General features: G+C 36.9%; 2 protein-coding genes across 4 annotated transcripts in view; one reads left to right on the top strand and one right to left on the bottom strand.

The window, feature by feature from the left end:
• Positions 1 to 19,642, bottom strand: part of LOC118922216 (bromodomain adjacent to zinc finger domain protein 2B-like) — a 107,954-nt gene that overhangs the window by 32,090 nt on the left and 56,222 nt on the right. The window contains exons 9-12 of the mRNA XM_057493669.1: positions 15,183 to 15,248; positions 13,487 to 13,552; positions 6,036 to 6,101; positions 3,661 to 3,726 (exon numbers count right to left, since the gene is read on the bottom strand). Coding sequence (XP_057349652.1) covers positions 3,661 to 3,726; positions 6,036 to 6,101; positions 13,487 to 13,552; positions 15,183 to 15,248 — 264 coding nt within the window. The remainder of the gene's footprint in view (positions 1 to 3,660; positions 3,727 to 6,035; positions 6,102 to 13,486; positions 13,553 to 15,182; positions 15,249 to 19,642) is intronic.
• The window catches only part of LOC130681195 (enoyl-CoA delta isomerase 2-like), a 133,494-nt gene that overhangs the window by 92,631 nt on the left and 21,221 nt on the right, over positions 1 to 19,642 (top strand). The gene's annotated exons all lie outside the window — the stretch shown is intronic.

Below are 19,642 nucleotides of genomic sequence, written 5' to 3'. Positions count from 1 at the left end.
TTAAAATTTAAAAAGTGATCTGTGTTATGTCCATGAACAGAACTGTCCAAGCAGGTTTAGCAACAGACATAGGATTGCATAGAAATAACTTATTTTGCTTTTCAGTATTGTCACTCTTTGAATTTCAAAATAATCTTATGACTGTATATATTTTTGTGCAGTTGATCCTTGAACAGCACAGGCTTGAACTGCATGGGTCCGCTTATATGCAGGTTTAAAAAAATACACACACCGGTAACTTTTTGGAGATCTGCAACAATTTGAAAAAACATTTTCTTTTCTCTAGCTTTATTGTGAGAATACAGCATAGAATACATATAACATACAAAATATGATTGATGATCTGCTTATGTTATCAGTAAGGCTTCCCAGTCAATGGTAGGCTATTATAAGTACTTAAGTTTCTGGGAAGTCAGGTGTTATATGCAGAGTTGTTTCCTTAATGTCACATTGTTCAAAGGCCAACTGTGTGTTCTGTGTGTGTGTGCGTGTGTATTCTTGGGCATCATTTTTAACTAGTGATATGCAGTACTTTTTCCAATTAAAAAACCATAGCTATAATATGGAACAGAAGGTAAGAGTGTGGTCAATTTTTAGGATAAAATGGAGATTTCCAAGAAATCTTTGAAAATAGTAGGATCTTTAATACTTGGTGACAGGCATCCATTTTTGTTTACTAATACAGATACTTCAAGGGAAACATGGCTTCTCTAAATTCAGTGAATTTAGTGAACTTATCCACTAATTTATTATTTAGTCAAATTAGTCACTAATTTATTTAGTGAATATTAATGAACTGTATAGGACTAATGCAAATCCTGCGGTTCTGGAGTAAGATGACTCAAAGAACCAGCTTCAAATGGCATGTATAGACAGTCACAACCTAGCCCCACACAAGATCAGTCTCACGTCTTACTCTCAGGGCATTCGCCAGGCCCTAGTCACACTGACACAGCTGGGTTGAGAAAAGTCTGCATGACAGTTGGAGGCACTGCTTGGATGATGATGTGATGATGCTGCTGAAGATGGAGGAGGAGGAGGAGAAAGAGAAGGAGACGCAGCAACAAAGCTAAGACAGGTGTACATACAAGGTTAAAACTGACTCGCTCTGCCCCTTGTCTTCCCCACCCCAAGGGCGCTAACTCAGTCATCAGGCTGTACCTTAGTGTATGTCATCCCCGCCCTGCTTAGAATTCACAGCTCCTCCTCCTCAACACATACGCCTTTTTTTTTTTTTTTACTCTTCCCACAACTACTTCAGGCACTTTAATATTTCTTTTTTGGCTTCCACATAATATAGCATTTATTGAACTCTGGGACAATTATTTGTTTAATGTCTCTCATGTTACTATAAACTTAGACTGGTCAGAAGAACTAATTTATTCACCCGTTTCTTTATGTACCTATTCAATTTCCAGCTGTACAATTTTCCAGGCACAGTTTTTAGTGATTTTTATCCTTTTCCCTGACTCTCAAGTCTGTATCACTTCAACATTCCTCACCCACTGGTCTAAATATTGTTTTCATTTCTGATTATAGTAATTATCATCTGACTCTAACAGACATATTTGGTGTGCTTTAGCATATAAAACTTATTTAAGCATGAATTAATGATTAATTCTACAAATGCCGCATAAATAAAGATACGTTAACATCTATACTAGTAGTCATTGAACATATTCAATAGCCAGTCTTTTCTTTACTTTTTATACTTTATATCATGGACAAACATAATTGATGTTTTCAATTTTCATTTATACACAAACCTTGTGTCCAGAAGGAAAGATGAATACATTTGTTAATAATTCTCAAGTTATATTTAGGAATTTTTAAGTATCTGAAATCACAGTCATGAAACCAATTTTTCACCCCTCAAAAGACCCTCAAAAAACATCCCGGTAATTAACGGTAACTACTTTTATTATGGGTAAATAACTGATAAGTTAGGTTTTTGTTTCTATAGGCTTCACTTTTTAATACTGAAACAAAGAGAAAGTTATAATCTAAGGACATAATCAGATTTCAGATGCCATTTGAAACTTATAAGCAACACAAAATAGCTTTAGGGAGATCATTCTGATCGACAGAAACACCACACAGTACAAAGCATTATCCAACAGTTTGCATTTCTGAGTTGGGGGGTCTGCTACTTAAAGAGCTAAAGACATCACAAAAAACCCATATATAAACAAATATACACATACAATAAAAGCACACATTATATACATTTATCTGTGCTAAACATTATTTCATATAGTCATTTTGAGTTTTTATTTTTAATATAATTGATACTGGTATACCATGGCAGCGTTTATTTAAAAAAAAATAACATGCTGATTCCAAATGGATCAAAGACCTGTATGTAACTCATAAAACCATAAAACTCTTGGATAAAAACATTGGGAAAACTCTTTTTGGACATAAACATGAGCGAATTCCTAGTATCTCTCAGGGCAAGGGAAACACAAGCAAAAATGAACAAGTGGGACTATATCAAGCTGAAAAGCATATGTACATCAAAGGACACCTTCATTAGAAAAAAAGGAACCCTGTACTATGAGAGAATATATGCATAAATGACAGATCTGATAAAGGGTTGACATCCAAAATATATAAAGAGCTCACGCACCTCAACAAACAAAAAGTGAATAATCCAATTAAAAAATGAGCAGAGGAGCTGAACAGACAGTTCTCCAAAAAGAAATTCAGATGGACAACAGACACATGAAAAGATGCTGCACATCACTACTCATCAGAGAAATACATATTAAAACCACAATGAGATATCACCTCACACCAGTAAGGATCGCCACCATCCAAAAGACAAACAACAACAAATGTTGGCGAGGTTGTGGAGAAAGAGGAACCCTCCTACATTGCTAGGGGGAATGTACATTAGTTCAACAATTGTGGAAAGCAGTATGGAGGTTCCTCAGAAAGCTCAAAATAGACATAACATTTGACCCAGGAATTCCACTTCTGGGAATTTACCTTAAGAATGCAGCAGCCCAGTTTGAAAAAGACAGATGCACCCCTATGTTTATCGCAGCACTATTTACAATAGCCAAGAAATGGAAGCAACCTAAGTGTCCATCAGTAGATGAATGGATAAAGAAGAGGTGGTACATATACACAGTGAAATATTATTCAGCCAAAAGAAGAAAACAAATCCTACCATTTGCAACAACATGGATGGAGCTAGAGGATAATATTATGCTCGGTGAAATAAGCCAGGTGGAGAAAGACAAGTACCAAATGATTTCACTCACATGTGGAGTATAAGAACAAACAAAAACTGAAAGAACAAAACAGGAGCACAATCACAGAACCCAAGAATGGACTCACAGCTACCAAAGGGAAAGGGACTGGGGAGGATGGGTGGGAAGGGAGGGATAAGGGCAGGCAAACAGAAAGGAGGCCTTACCTTTACCATGTATAAAGTGGGGTGGGGGCACGGGGAGGGCTGTGCTACGCAGAGAAGACAAGTAGTGATTCTACTACATCTAACCACGCTGTTGGACAGTGACTGTAATGGGACTTGTGGAGGGACTCTGTTGAAGGGGGAAGCCTAGTAAACATAATGTTCTTCATGTCATTGTGGATTAAGGATAACAAAATAAATTTAAAAAACTAAAAACTCTGACTGTCCTCTAAATTTACCTGTTTTCGTTTCTCAGCCTCCAAAAATTTGGCTTTTGCAGCTTCTTCCTTCTTTATCCTTTTAGCCTGTGCATATAAAATAGGTCTCAAAGTCATGCAACAGCACCACCACAACCTGAATATAACCTCAGACTTGAAAATGGAGCTCCATGCCTCGCAAGGTACAGAACAGTATGTAACATGTATGTAGACAATTACAGATTTCCCCTCAGTTTGTTACATTTAACATACTAATTTCATTTCTAACGTATAGATTACAATTAAGATATACAAAAAAATTCTTAAATTCATAAGAGTATATCAGGTTTTTTTCTTCAAACTTGTAAAAAGTCTGAAATAATTTGAGTGTTATTTTACCTTAAAACTTAATCACACAGAAAAAATGATGTTATGGCATTTTTTGCTTTTTCTGATTTTTGAAAGTAAAACATGATCACTGTACAAAGTTTACAAAAACGGGATAGATTTTAACAATAAAGGTTAAAGGACAGATAAGTAGCATTTAAAAATGCATGTGTCTTACTTTATTTGAAGTTTCTTTTGTAATACTTAAAATTTGAGATAAATCCATTACTTAAATAACATAAATAAAACATGAAACCCAGAAATTGGGGATCAACAGAGGTGAGGCTTAGAACCTAACCCCCCCCTGTTTTCAGAGAAAACTTCTGCATCTGGATGTTTTCTTGCCCTTGTCTAGCTTGGATTAATACTTAATCTATAGGCACACACCTGATCACCTACATTTGCCCTCTTACTATGCCTAAACTATGTTTTCTACCTTTATCTTGCATCTACCTACCACTTCAGCATTTTATTAAAAAATAATAATAATAAGGGAGAAATGTGGGATTCACACATAAATCAAGGATCAAAATCAAACGAATATTCATAATTGACCTGATTGTTTATAAATCATGATCCGTGATCAAAACTGAAAGTTTCTGTGATGACTGCCCCTGCACTGTTCACCATGTAAGAACTTGTTCACCATGTAAAAACTTGTTCGTTATGCTTCAGAAGATTGCAGACTGTTGAGAATTAGGCTTGGGGTTGATTAATGATTGTGCATTGAGACCCCTATACAGAATTTTATTGTTGTTAACAACCATTTGATCAATAAATATGAGAGATGCCCTCTCAATAAATAAAAAAAGAAAACAGAAAACTCAGCAAAAATGGCAAATTACAGACCTCCAAAAATTTGCCCCTCCTTTAATAAAAGCAGTAACAACAACAATAAGAAAAAATACATTAAACCCTATTTAACCTACTGTAGTTAAATTCAAGGTTTTTTTCCTAATATAATAGAAACATAACCTTTAATGAAGCACATTCTGAATATCAAGCTCATGCTATCAAATTTGAGCTTTATAATCTTCAAGTCATTACCTAGTAGCTTCATAATTATCTAGTAGTAATTGCCAAAGTACTTTAATATTTTCAATTTGGAGGGTTTTAAAATTAATTTGAAATGGGTAAGGGAATATGTGTGTATGTTTTTAGAAGGAAAAAACCTGTAACTGTGAAAACCTCAGCTAACCGCATTGCTCAGGGAATGAGCCAATTTTTATGACAACAGTTTCCTGAACAGCTAAGGGTTTGGGTTATAATAATTTTCAACATTAAAAAGCTTATTTTGGACAAAAGTACTTTGGATAATTTTGAGACATATACATGTACAGCTTAAATAGACACAGTACACTTAACATAATTTGGCTTTTTCTTGAGCACTTGGGCAGTTATTCTTGACATCAGTTACTATACTACACAGTTTGATAACAGAAATGCCTTTGGGCCATTAAGGTGCTGAAAATTCCTTCCTACTTAACTACCAGATTACAGACTGTTGCTAGGCTTCAGAGTTTCTGTTTATCCTATTTTCCCTTGCTGTCTCTTAGCTAATTCCTTTTGCTGTTGCCAGCATGTCCTTGAGCCCTATTCTGTCAGCCCAGTTCTGTCCGAACTCAGAAAACAAACCTGCTTAGACTATTTCCACATTAAACACAATTTTACTTTTGTCATGTTTTATTTCTAAATGAAAAGCAGGTATCTGACTATAAGACTTAATGACGTTTTGAAAAGTAAAGAACATGAGTTTTAACGTATGATCTTTATGACTATATTGGCTATTGAGAGGTTTCCCCTTTCTTTTTTTTCCTTTACTTATTTCCTGGATTTTTACTATTAGGATTAGATAAACTTGCTAAGTAAGGTTCAGAGAGGTCCTAATTCTACGCATTATGTTTAGAGATAATCTGTGATGGACATGTTAATTTGTATGAGTGAGAGAACAGACTGATAAAATTTTCATTTTTCAGACTTGAAAATACATAACTATATTACTTTAATCATATCAACTTTAAAAATTCTACCTCTAGAATTTTCTGGGCTCGAAGTTCTTTTTCCATTCTGATTTGTTGTATTCTCTTAATTCTTTCCTGTAGGAAAAATTATGACAATTTTAGATAATAAACTAAATATCTAGGTGGAAGGCATTTAAGTGGAATCAAATAACTAAAGATATAAGTACAGATTTACCAAAGGTAGCCCATGCTCGATATAAATTTTAATTATTTACTTTAACATTATATATATACCACCTGTCTTAAATTGGTATGACTTTATAAAATGTCTCAAAACAATTTTAAAATACAAATGCGAAATAAGTATATAGAAACAACATAAACCAAGCTGATTAAACTCAAGTCTTTATAAATATTTGCAAGTACAAGTAATACTCATTCGGAAATAAATATTGGACAGACAAGTAGGATAAAACACTCTATCAGGAAATCAGGAGCCTAAGGATAGTCCAGAGTTACTGTCACTCATTGCATGAACTTGAACAAATAGAACTACTCTTGCATAAAATAGGGGAGGCACTTGCTCTTTTTCCTGTCACAATTATATTTAAAAAGTTTAAAAAAGTGCACAGTACATCACGATTGTGTGAAGTATTAACAATTGCCGTAACATGATAAATGACATTTCTTTCAATAAATGCAGTAGGCCAAATACAGAAATAATTTGTAATGAATTATAAGTGGTGCTCAAATTCTCTAAATGTCATGTACTAGCTATTGTTTGAATTCAGCAATCTAAATTTTGATAATGTTACATTTTCATTTTAAAAAACCATTCCATATGCTATAAGCACATCGTTAACAATTTTGAATTCATATATCCCTTTGAAAGTTCCAAATTGGCACTGATGAGGATACTTTTAAAAGAATACACCTAAATTCCCCTACTTGCAAATTGCAGCTTTCGTAGGATTTTCAGAGCCAACACATTTTATACTACTGTTTATTACAATACTAACCCCTATTTCCAATTCTAGTTGTACCTTTTGAAGCTATACTTTAATACATTTTTATTTCTTTTTTTCAATTGATGTTATTGATCCCCTGCAGGATAATGAGTTTTCTGGAATTTCTGTTGTGATTTTAGAAGTCTGATCACATTGTATGATTTTGCTAATTGTGATCCTAGGTTTTGAATATTATAGCTCAACAAAAATAAACATACAAGTGTATCTTTTCTTTTATCTCCAAGTCTTAGAGAAGGTTGCACTGGAAACACATTTGAAATATTTATTTAGATTAGAACTTCAGACCAAAGTATACTCTGAATTTAATCTTTAATCAAGTCAACAAAAGGCATTCATTATTCTCTTAAGCACAGAAATAGGTATAGAATCTTGGCCTTTACTCACCCAGTGTAGAGCTTTCTATTAGTCTGAGTGATTTACATGGATATACGAATATATACTTGGTAGTGCTTTCATTAGCAATAGCAGAGATAAGCATTATTTATAAATCATTACAGTGGAAGGAGCCAAGATGGCGACGTGAGTAGAGCGGGGAAACCTCCTCCAAAAACCATATATATTTTTGAAAATACAACAAATACAACTATCCCTAAAAGAGATACCAGAAGATACAGGAAAACAGCCAAGCTACATCCACACCTGCGAGAACCCAGCACCTCCGAAGGGGGTAAGATGGAAGCCACAGCCTGGCGGAACATGAGCGCCCCTCACCGCAACTACAGGCGGTAGGAGAGGAGTCAGAGCGGGGAGGGAGAGGGAGCCCAGGACTGCTAAATACCCAGCCCCAGCCATCCACACCAGGAGCATAGACACACAGTGTGTGGCAAGCTGGATGCTAGAGAAATGGGACAGTAAAACCTGAGAGCTGTCCCTGCAGCCAGAGCCCCTGGGACAAAAAAAAGCGAGTGCTTTTTGAAAGTCTTCAAGGGACAAAAGCCTCACAGGTGGACGGAAACGCCCCGGCACAATCAGCCCAGTAACTGGGAATTCCAGGAAACTCCGGGCGCCCCAACCCCCTGGGTGGCAGTAGTACTCGGAGGCCCCTCACAGTGATAAACAGCCTCCCTCCCATTTCCCCTCCAATGTGGCTCCGCCATAGCAGAACAGTAGCCTGAGGCCGGCCACGCCCACAGAAGCAGAGCAGAGCTTCATCCACAACCGCCAGGCAAGAATAAGAAACCTCGTCTGCGTGTAGCTGCCCAGCACAAGCCGCTAGGGGTCGCTGTTCTCCCAGGAGAGGAAGGCCACAAACCAGCAAGAAGGGACCTTCACCCAGCCAACATACACGCCAGCTCTCCACAACTACTTCCATCGCCATGAAAAGACAGAAGAACTTGATACAGAACAGACTAACCCAGACATCCTCCCCTGAGAAGGAACCAGGGGAGATACCTAACCAATCTCCCTGAAAAAGAATTCAAAATAAAGGTCATAACCATGCTGACGGATCTTCAGGAAAGTATGCAAGAGCTAAGGGATGAAGTTCGGAGGGAGATTACAGAAATAAAACAATCTCTGGAAGGACTTAAGAGCAAACTGGATGAGGTGCAAGAGGCCGTTAATGGAATAGAAATCAGAGAACAGGAACGCAGACAAGCTGACACAGAGAGAGATAAAAGGATGCCAGGAATGAAAGAATAAATAAGAGAACTATGTGGCCATTCCAAATGAAACAATATTCACATCATAGGGGTACCAGAAGAAGAGAGAGAAAAAGGGAAAGTGTCCTTGAAGAAATAATTGCTGAAATCTTCCCAAAACTGGGGGAGGAAATAGTTGCTTATACCACGGAAGCACACAGAACTCCAAAGAGGACAACACCAAGACACATAATGATTAAAATGGCAAAGATCAAGAACAAGGACAGAGTCTAAAAGACAGCTAGACAGAGGAAAAAGATCACCTACAGGGAAAACCCATCAGGCTATCATCAGACATCTCAGCAGAAACCTTGCAGGCCAGAAGAGAATGGCATGATATATTTAATGCAATGAAACAGAAGGGCCTTGAACCAAGGATAGTGTATCCAGCACGATTATCATTTAAATATGAAGGAGGGAGTAAACAATTCCCAGACAAGCAAAAGTTGAGGGAATTTGCCTCCCGCAAACCACCTTTACACGGTATTGTAGAGGCACAGCTCTACATGGGAGCACTACCAAGGCTAAACAGATGTCACCAGAGAAAATAAAATCATAGCAAAGAAACCAGACCAACCAAATACTAACAAAAGGCAAAAAATAAAATCAACTACACACAAAACCATTTAAAGGAAACACAAAAGAGCAGAGAATAAAACACCCAACATATAAATAATGGAGGAGGAGGAATAAGAAAGGAGAGAATTAAATAATCACCATACAGTATCTACAATTGCTCAATAAGCAAGTGAAGTTAGGCAGTAAGATACTAAAGAAGCTAACCTTGAACCTTTGGTAACCACAAATCTAAAGCCTGCAATGGCGGTAAGTACATATCTTTCCATAGTCACCGTACATGTAAATGGACTGAATGCACCAATCAAAAGACACAGAGTAATAGAATGGATAAAAAAGCAAGACCCATCTATATGCTGCTTACAAGAGACTCACCTCAAACCCAAAGACATGCAGAGACAAAAAGTCAAGGGATGGAAAATGATATTCCATGCAAACAACAGGGAGAAAAAAGCAGGTGTGGCAGTACTAGTAGCAGACAAAATAGACTTAAAAACAAAGAAAGTCACAAGAGATAAAGAAGGACATGACATAATGATAAAGGGGTCACTGCAACAAGAGGATATAACCATTGTAAATATCTATGCACCCAACGCAGGAGCACCAGTATATGTGAAACAAATACCAACAAAACTAAAAGGAGGAAATAGAATGCAATGCATTCATTTTGGGAGACTTCAACACACCACTCACTCCAAAGGACAGACCCACCAGACAGAAAATAAGTAAGGACACAGAGGCACTGAACAACACACTACAACAGATGGACTTAAAAGACATCTAGAGAAGTCTACATCCAAAAGTAACAGGATACACAGTCTTCTCAAGTGCACATGGAACATTCTACAGAATAGACCACAAACTAGGCCACAAGAAGAGCCTCAGTAAATTCAAAAAGATTGAAATTCTACCAACCAACGTTTCAGACCACAAAGGAATAAAACTAGAAATAAATCATACAAAGAAAGCAAGAAGGACCACAAGCACATGGAGGCTTAACAAAGTGCTCCTAAATAATCAAAGGATCAACAACCGGATTAAAATAGAGATCAAGCAATATATGGAAACAAATGGCAACAAAACAATGTCCCAAATTCTGTGGGATGTTGCGAAAGCAGTCTTAAGTGGAAAGTATATAGCAATCCAGGCATATTTAAAAGAAGAACAATCCCAAATAAATAGTCAAATGTCACAATTATCGAAATTGGAAAAAGAAGAACAAATGAGGCCTAAAGTCAACAGAAGGAGGGACATAAAGATCAGAGAAGAAATAAATAAAATTGAGAAGAGTAAAGTAGAAAAAAAAAATCAAAGAAACCAAGAGCTGTTTCTTTGAGAAAATAAACAAAATAGATAACCCTCTAGCCAGACTTATTAAGAGAAAGAGAGAATCAACACACATCAACAGAATCGAAATGACAAAGGAAAAATCACGAGAGACCCCATAGAAATACAAAGAATTATTAGAGAATACTATGAAAACCTATATGTGAACAAGCTGGAAAACCTAGAAGAAATGGACTTCTTAGAAAAATACAACCGTCCAAGACTGATCAAGGAAGAAACACAAAATCTAAACAAACCAATTACCAGCAAAGAAATTGAAGCGGTAATCAAAGAACTACCCAGGAACAAAACCCCAGGGCGAGATGGATTTTCCTTGCAATTTTATCGCACATACAGAGAAGACATAACACCCATTGTCCTTAAAGTCTTCCAAAAAATAGAGGAGGAGGGAATACTCCCAAACTAATTCTTTGAAGCCAACATCACCCTAATACCAAAACCAGGCAAAGACTCCATCAAAAAAGAAAATTATAGACGAGTATCCCTGATGAATTTGGATGCAAAAATACTCAAAAAAATATTAGCAAACCAAATTCAAAAATACATCAAAGGAATCGTACACCATGACCAAGTGGGATTCATCCCAGGGATGCAAGGATGGTACAACATTCGAAAATCAACCAACATCATCCACCACATAAACAAAAAGGACAAACACCACATGACTATTTCCATAGATGCTGAAAAAGCATTCGACAAAATTCAACATCCATTCATGATAAAAACTCTCAGCAAAATGGGTATAGAGGGCAAGTACCTCAACATAATAAAGGCCATATATGATAAACCCACAGCCAACATCATACTTCAGAGTGAGAAGCTGAAAGCTATTCCTCTGACATCGGGAACAAGACAGGGATGCCCACTCTCCCCACTGTTACTCAACATAATACTGGAGGTCCTAGTAACGGCAATTACACAAAACAAAGAAATACAAGAAATTCAAACGGGTAAAGCAGAGGTTAAACTATCACTATTGGCAGATGACATGATATTGTACATACAAAACCCTAAAGACTCCATTCCAAAACTACTAGAACTGATATCGGAATACAGCAAAGTTGCAGGATACAAAATTAACACACAGAAATCTGTGCTTTCCTATACACTAACAATGAACTAACACAAAGAGAAATCATGAAAACAATTCCATTCACAATTGCTTCAAAAAGAATAAAATACCTAGGAATAAACCTAACCAAGGAAGTGAAAGACCTATACCCTGAAAACTGTAAGACTCTCTTAAGAGAAATTAAAGAGGATACTAGCAAATGGAAACTCATCCCATGCACCTGGCTAGGAAGAATTAATACCGTCAAAATGGCCATCCTGCCCACACCAATAAGTAGACTTGTGGCAAGCCCTACCATATCACCAAACAATATTCTTCAATGAACTGCAATGAATAGTTCAAAAATTCATATGGAAACACCAAAGACCCCAAATAGCCAAAGCAATCCTGAGAAAAAAGTATAAAGTGGGGGGGATATCGACTCCCCAACTTTAAGCTCTACTACAGAACCACAGTATGCAAAAATTGGAAAACTATATGCAAGAGAAAGAAACCAGATTATTGTCTAACCCCATACAAAAAAGTAAACGCAGAATGGATCAAAGATCTGAATGTAAGTCATGAAACCATAAAACTCTTAAAAGAAAACATAGGCAAAACTTTCTTGGACATAAACACGAGCAACTTCTTCATGAACATATCTCCCCGGGAAAAGGAAACAAAAGCAAAAATGAACAAGTGGGGCTATGTTAGGCTGAAAAGCTTCTGTAGAGCAAAGGACACCTTTATTAGAACAAAAAGGTACCCTGCAGTATGGGAGAATATATTCATAAATGACAGATCTGATAAAGGGTTGACATCCAAAATATATAAAGAGCTCACACACCTCAACAAACAAAAAGTGAATAATCCAATTAAAAAATGAGCACAGGAGCTGAAAAGACAGTTCTCCAAGGAAGAAATTCAGATGGAAAAACAGACACATGAAAAGATGCTCCACATCGCTTGTCATCAGAGAAATGCAAATTAAAACCACAATATGATATCACCTCACACCAGTAGGGATCGCCACCATCCGAAAGACAAACAACAACAAATGTTGGTGAGATTGTGGAGAAAGGGGAACCCTCCTACCCTGCTGGGGGGAATGTAAATTAGTTCAACCATTGTGGAAAGCAGTATAGAGGATCCTCAGGAAGCTCAAAATAGACATACCATTCGACCCAGGAATTCCACTTCTAGGAATTTATCCTAAGAATGCAGCAACCCAGTTTGAAAAAGACAGATGCACCCCTATGTTTATCGCAGCACTATTTACAATAGCCAAGAAATGGAAGCAACCTAAGTGTCCATCAGTAGATGAATGGATAAAGAAGAGGTGGTACATATACACAGTGAAATATTATTCAGCCAAAAGAAGAAAACAAATCCGACCATTTGGAACAACATGGATGAAGCAAGAGGATATTATGCTCAGTGAAATAAGCCAGGCGGAAAAAAGACAAGTACCAAAAGATTTCACTCATATGTGGAGTATAAGAACAAACAAAAACTGAAGGAACAAAATAGTAGCACAATCACAGAACCCAAGAATGGACTAACAGTTACCAAAGGGAAAGGGACTGGGGAGGACGGGTGGGAAGGGAGGGATAAGGGCAGAAAAAAGAAAGGGGGCCTTACGATTAGCATGTATAATGCGTGGTTGGGGCACAGTGAGGGCTGTGCAACACAGAGAAGACAAGTAGTGATTCTACAACATCTTACTATGCTGATGGACAGTGACTGTAATGGGGCTTGTGTGGGGTACTTTGTTGAAGTGGGGAGCCGAGTAAACATAATGTTCTTCATGTCGTCGTGGATTTAGGATAACAAAATAAATTTAAAAAACTGAAAACTCTGACTGTCCTCTAAATTTACCTGTTTTCGTTTCTCAGCCTCCAAAAATTTAGCTTTTGCAGCTTCTTCCTTCTTTATCCTTTTAGCCTGTGCATATAAAATAGGTATCAAAGTCATGCAACAGCACCACCACAACCTGAATATAACCTCAGACTTGAAAATGGAGCTCCATGCTTCGCAAGGTACAAAACAGTATGTAACATGTATGTAGACAATTACAGATTTCCCCTCAGTTTGTTACATTTAACATACTAATTTCATTTCTAATGTATAGATTACAATTAAGATGTACAAAAAATTCATAAATCGTAACAGTATGTCAGGTTTTCTTCTTCAAACTCTGTAACAAGTCTAAAATAATTTGAGTGTTACTTTACAGAAAAAATGATGTTATGGCATTTTTTGCTTGTTCTCTGATTTTTTTAAAGTAAAGCATGATCACTGTAGAAAGTTTAGAAAAACGGGATAGATTTTAATGATAAAGGTTAAAAGACAAATAAATAACATTTAAAAATGCATGTGTCTTACTTTATTTGAAGTTTCTTTTTTAATACTTAAAATTTGAGATAAATCCATTAATTAAATAACTTAAATGAAACACTAAACCCGATTTAAACTGTGGTTAAATTGAAGGTTTTTTCCCCCTAGTATAACAGAAACATAACCTTTAATGAAGCACATTCTGAATATCAAACTCATTCTATCAAGATTGAGCTTTATTATCTAAAAGTCATTAACTAGTAGCTTTATAATTATCTAGTAGTAATTGCCAATGTACTTTAATATTTTCAATTTGGAGGGTTTAAAAATTAATTCGAAATGTGGAAGGGAATATGTGTATATATTTTTAGAAGGAAAAAACCTGTAACTGTGAAAACCTCAGCTAACCGCATTGCACAGCGAATAAGCCAATTTTTATGGCAAGAGTTTCCTTAACAGCTAAGGGTTGGGATTATAATAATTCTCAATATTAAAAGTTTATTTTGGACAAAAGTATTTTGGATAATTTTGAGACATATACACGTATGTACAGCTTAGACACAGTACACTTAACATAATTTGGCTTTTTCTTGAGGACTTGGGCAGTTATTCTTGACATCAGTTACTATACTACACAGTTTGATAACAGAAATGCCTTTCGGCCATTAAGGTGTTGAAAATTGCTTCCTATTTAACTACAAGATTACAGACTGTTGCTAGGCGTTGGAGTTTCTCTTTAGCCTATTTTCCCTTGCTGTCTTTTAGCTATTCCTTTTGCTGTTGCCAGCACGTCCTTGAGCCCTATTCTTTCAGCCCAGTTCTGTCAGAACTCAGAAAACAAACCTGGTTAAACTGTTTCCACATTGAACATTTACTTCTACTTTTGCCATGTTTCATTTCTAAATTAAAAGCAGGTGTCTGACTATAAGACTTAATGACATTTTGAAAAGTAGAGGGCACGAGTTTTAGCGTATGATCTTTATGACTATATTGGCTATTGAGAGGTTCCCTCTTTTTTTTTCCTTTACTTATTTCCTAGATTTTTACTATTAGGATTAGATAAACTTGCCTAGTAAGGTTCAGGGAGGTCCTTATTCTATGCATTATGTTTACAGATAATTTGTGATGGACATGTTAATGTGTATGAGTGAGAGAACATACTGATAAAATTTTCATTTTTCAGACTTTAAAATACATGACTATATTACTTTAATCATATGAAATTTAAGAATTCTACCTCTAGAATTTGCTGGGCTCGAAGTTCTTTTTCCATTCTGATTTGTTGTATTCTCTTAATTCTTTCCTGTAGGAAAAATTATGACAATTTTAGATAATAAACTAAATATCTAGGTGGAAGGTATTTAAGTGGAATCAAATAATTAAAGAAAAAACTACAGATTTAACAAAGGTTGCCATTGCTGGATATAAATTTTAATTATTTACCTTAACATTATATATATGCCACCTGTCTTAAATTGGTATCACTTTATAAAGTATCTCAAAACAATTTTAAAATACAAATGCTAAATAAGTATATAGAAACAACATAAACCAACCTTATTATACTCAAGTCTTTATAAATATTAGCAAGTACAAGTAATACTCATTCGGAAATAAATATTGGACAGACAAGTAGGATAAAACAGTCCATCAGGAAATCAGGACACCTAACGCTAGTCCTGAGTTACTGTCACTCATTGCATGAACTTGAACAAATAGAACTACTCTTGCATAAAATAGGGGAAGCACTTGCTCTTTTTCTCACTGTCACAATTAAATTAAAAACGCTTAAAAAAGTGCACAGTACATCACGATTGTACGAAGTGTTAACAATTGCCGTAACATGATAAATGACACTACTTTCAATAACTACAGTAAGCCAAATACAGAAATAAGTTCTAATAACTTATAAGTGGTGCTCACATTGTCTAAATGTAATGTAATAGTTATTGTTTGAATTCAGCAATCTACATTTTGATAACGTTACATTTTCATTTTAAAAAATCATTGCATATGCTATAAGCACATTGCTAACAATTTTAAATTCATAAATCCCTTTGAAAGTCCTAAATTGGCACTGATGAGGATAGTTTTAAAAAAATACACCTAAAATACCCTACTTCTAAATTGCAGCTTTCCTAGGATTTTCACAGCCAACACATTTTATACTACTGCATATTATAATACCCACCCCTATTTCCAATGCTAGTTGTACCTTTTGAAGCTATATTTTAATATTTTTATTTCTTTTTCTGCATTGATGTTATTGATCCCCTGGTAGGGATTCACTGCAGGATAATGAGATTTCTGGAATTTCTGTTGTGATTTTAGAAGACTGATCACATTCTATGATTTTGCTGATTGTGATCCTAGGTTTTGAATATTATAGCTCACCAAAAATAAACATACAAGTGTATCTTTTGTTTTATTTCCAAGTCTTAGAGAAGGCTGCACTTGATCCACATTTGAAATATTTATTTAGAGTAGAACTTGAGACCAAAGCATATTCTAAATTTAATCTTTAATCAAGTCAACAAAAGTCATTCACTATTCTCTTAAGCACAGAAATAGGTATAGAACCTTGGGCTTAGCTCACCCAGTGTAGAGAGCTTTGTATTACTCTGAGTGATTTATAAAGATGTACATATATACATTTGGTAGTACTTTCATGAGCAATAGCAGAGATAAACATTACTTATAAATCATTATAGGGGAAGGAGCCAAGATGGAGGCGTGAGTAGAGCGGCGGAAACCTCCTCCAAAAACCATTTATTTTTCAAAATAGAACAAATACAACTATCCCTAAAAGAAAGACCAGAAGATACAGGACAACAGCCAGGCTACATCCATACCTGCGAGAACTGAGCGCCTCCGAAGGGGGTAAGATGGAATCCGCAGTGCCCCTCACACAAGTGCCCCTCAGCTCAGCTCGCGGGGGGAGGAGAGGAGTCAGAGTGGGGAGTGAAAGGGAGCCCAGGACTGCTAAATACCCAGCCCCAGCCATCCGCACCAGGAGCGCAGACACACAGCGTGTGGGGATCTGGATGCTAGAGAAACAGGACAGTAAAACCTGCGAGCTGTCCCCACAGCCTGCGTCCCTTGGACAAAGAAAACGAAGTGCTTTTTGGAAGTCTTAAAGGGACAGGAGCCTCACAGCTGGAGGGCAGCGCCCTGGCGCAATCAGCCCAGTAACTGGGAATCCCGCAGAACTCCAGGTGCCCCACCCCCTTAGTGGCAGCGCAGCTCGGAGCCCCATCACAGTGATAAACAGCCTCCCTCCCATTTCCCCTCCGACGTGGCTCTGCCATAGCAGGACAGTAGCCTGAGGATGGCCAAGCCCACTGCAACAGAGCACAGCTTCCTGCACAACCAACGGGCAAGAATAAGAAACCCCGTCTGCACGCAGCTGCCCAGCACGAACCGCTAGGGGTCGCCGTTCTCCATGAGAGGAAGGCCACAAACCAGCAAGAAGGGACGTTTTTCCACCCGACATTCACGACAGCTCCCCACAACTACCTCTATTGCCATGAAAAGACAGAAGAATTTGATACAGACCAGACTAACCTAGACATCCTCCCCTGAGAAGGAACCTGGGGAGATAGACCTAACGAATTTCCCTGAAAAAGAATTCAAAATAAAGGTCATAACCATGCTGACGGATCTTCGGAGAAATATGCAAGAGCTAAGGGATGAAGTCTGGAGGGAGATTACAGAAATAAAATAATCTCTCGAAGTACTTAAGAGCAAACTGGATGAGGTGCAAAAGGCCGTTAATGGAATAGAAATCAGAGAACAAGAACGCAGAGAAGCTGACGCAGAGAGAGGTAAAAGGATGTCCAGGAATGAAAGAATATTAAGAGAACTGTGTCGCCAAATCAAACGGAACAATATTCGCATTATAGGGGTACCAGAAGAAGAAGAGAGAGAAAAAGGGATAGAAAGTGCCCTTTAAGAAATAATTGCTGAAAGCTTCCAAAAAATGGGAGGAAATAGTTGCACAGACCACGGAGGCACACAGAACTCCAAAGAGGAAAACACCAAGACACATAATAATTAAAATGGCAAAGATCAAGGCAAAGTACATAGTTATAAAGGCAGCTAGAGAGAGGAATAAGGTCACCAACAAGGGAAAACCCATTAGGCCATCATCACACTTCTCAGCAGAAACCTTACAGGCAAGAAGAGAATGGCATGATATATTTAATGCAATGAAATAGAAGGGCCTTGAACCAAGAATATTCTATCCAGCACGATTATCATTTAAATATGAAGGAGGGAATAAACAATTCCCAGACAAGCAAAAGTTGAGGGAATTTACCTCCCGCAAACCACCTTTACAGGGTATTGTAGAGGCACAGCTCTACATGGGAGCACTACCAAGGCTAAACAGATGTCACGAGAGAAAATAAAATCACAGCAAAGAAACCAGAACAACCAAATACTAACTAAAGGCAAAAACCAAAATCAACTACACACAAACCAGTTAAAGAAAACACAAAAGAGCAGAGAATAAAACACCCAACATATAAAGAATGGAGGAGGAGTAATAAGAAAGGAGAGAAATAAAGAATCACCACACAGTGTCTACAATAGCTCAATAAGCAAGTGAAGTTAGGCAGTAAGATACTAAAGAAGCTAACCTTGAACCTATGGTAACCATAAATCTAAAGCCTGCAATGGCAGTAAGTACATATCTTTCAATAATCACCATACATTTAAATGGACTGAATGCACCAATCAAAAGACACAGAGTAATAGAATGGATAAAAACGCAAGACCCATCTATATGCTGCTTACAAGAGACTCACCTCAAACCCAAAGACATGCAGAGACAAAAAGTCAAAGGATGGAAAATGATATTCCATGCAAACAACAGGGAGAAAAAAGCAGGTGTGACAGTACTAGTAGCAGACAAAATAAGACTTAAAAACAAAGAAAGTCACAAGAGATAAAGAAGGACATGACATAATGATAAAGGGGTCACTGCAACAAGAGGATATAACCATTGTAAATATCTATGCACCCAACGCAGGAGCACCAGTATATGTGAAACAAATACCAACAAAACTAAAAGGAGGAAATAGAATGCAATGCATTCATTTTGGGAGACTTCAACACACCACTCACTCCAAAGGACAGACCCACCAGACAGAAAATAAGTAAGGACACAGAGGCACTGAACAACACACTACAACAGATGGACTTAAAAGACATCTAGAGAAGTCTACATCCAAAAGTAACAGGATACACAGTCTTCTCAAGTGCACATGGAACATTCTACAGAATAGACCACACACTAGGCCACAAAAAGAGCCTTAGAAAATTCCAAAAGATTGAAATCCTACCAACGAACTTTTCAGACCACAAAGGCATAAAACTAGAAATAAACTGTACAAAGAAAGCAAAGAGGCTCACAAACATGTGGAGGCTTAACAACACGCTCCTAAATAATCAATGGATCAATGACCAAATCAAAATGGAGATCCAGCAATATATGGAAACAAATGACAACAACAACACTAAGCCCCAACTTCTGTGGGACACAGCAAAAGCAGTCTTAAGAGGAAAGTATATAGCAATCCAAGCATATTTAAAAAAGGAAGAACAATCCTAAATGAATGGTCTAATGTCACAATTATCGAAATTGGTAAAAGAAGAACAAATGAGGCCTAAAGTCAACAGAAAGAGGCACATAAT

Source organism: Manis pentadactyla, chromosome 16, assembly GCF_030020395.1.
Source record: "Manis pentadactyla isolate mManPen7 chromosome 16, mManPen7.hap1, whole genome shotgun sequence".
Classification (NCBI taxonomy): domain Eukaryota; kingdom Metazoa; phylum Chordata; class Mammalia; order Pholidota; family Manidae; genus Manis; species Manis pentadactyla.
This window is presented reverse-complemented; position numbering and strand designations above follow the sequence as displayed.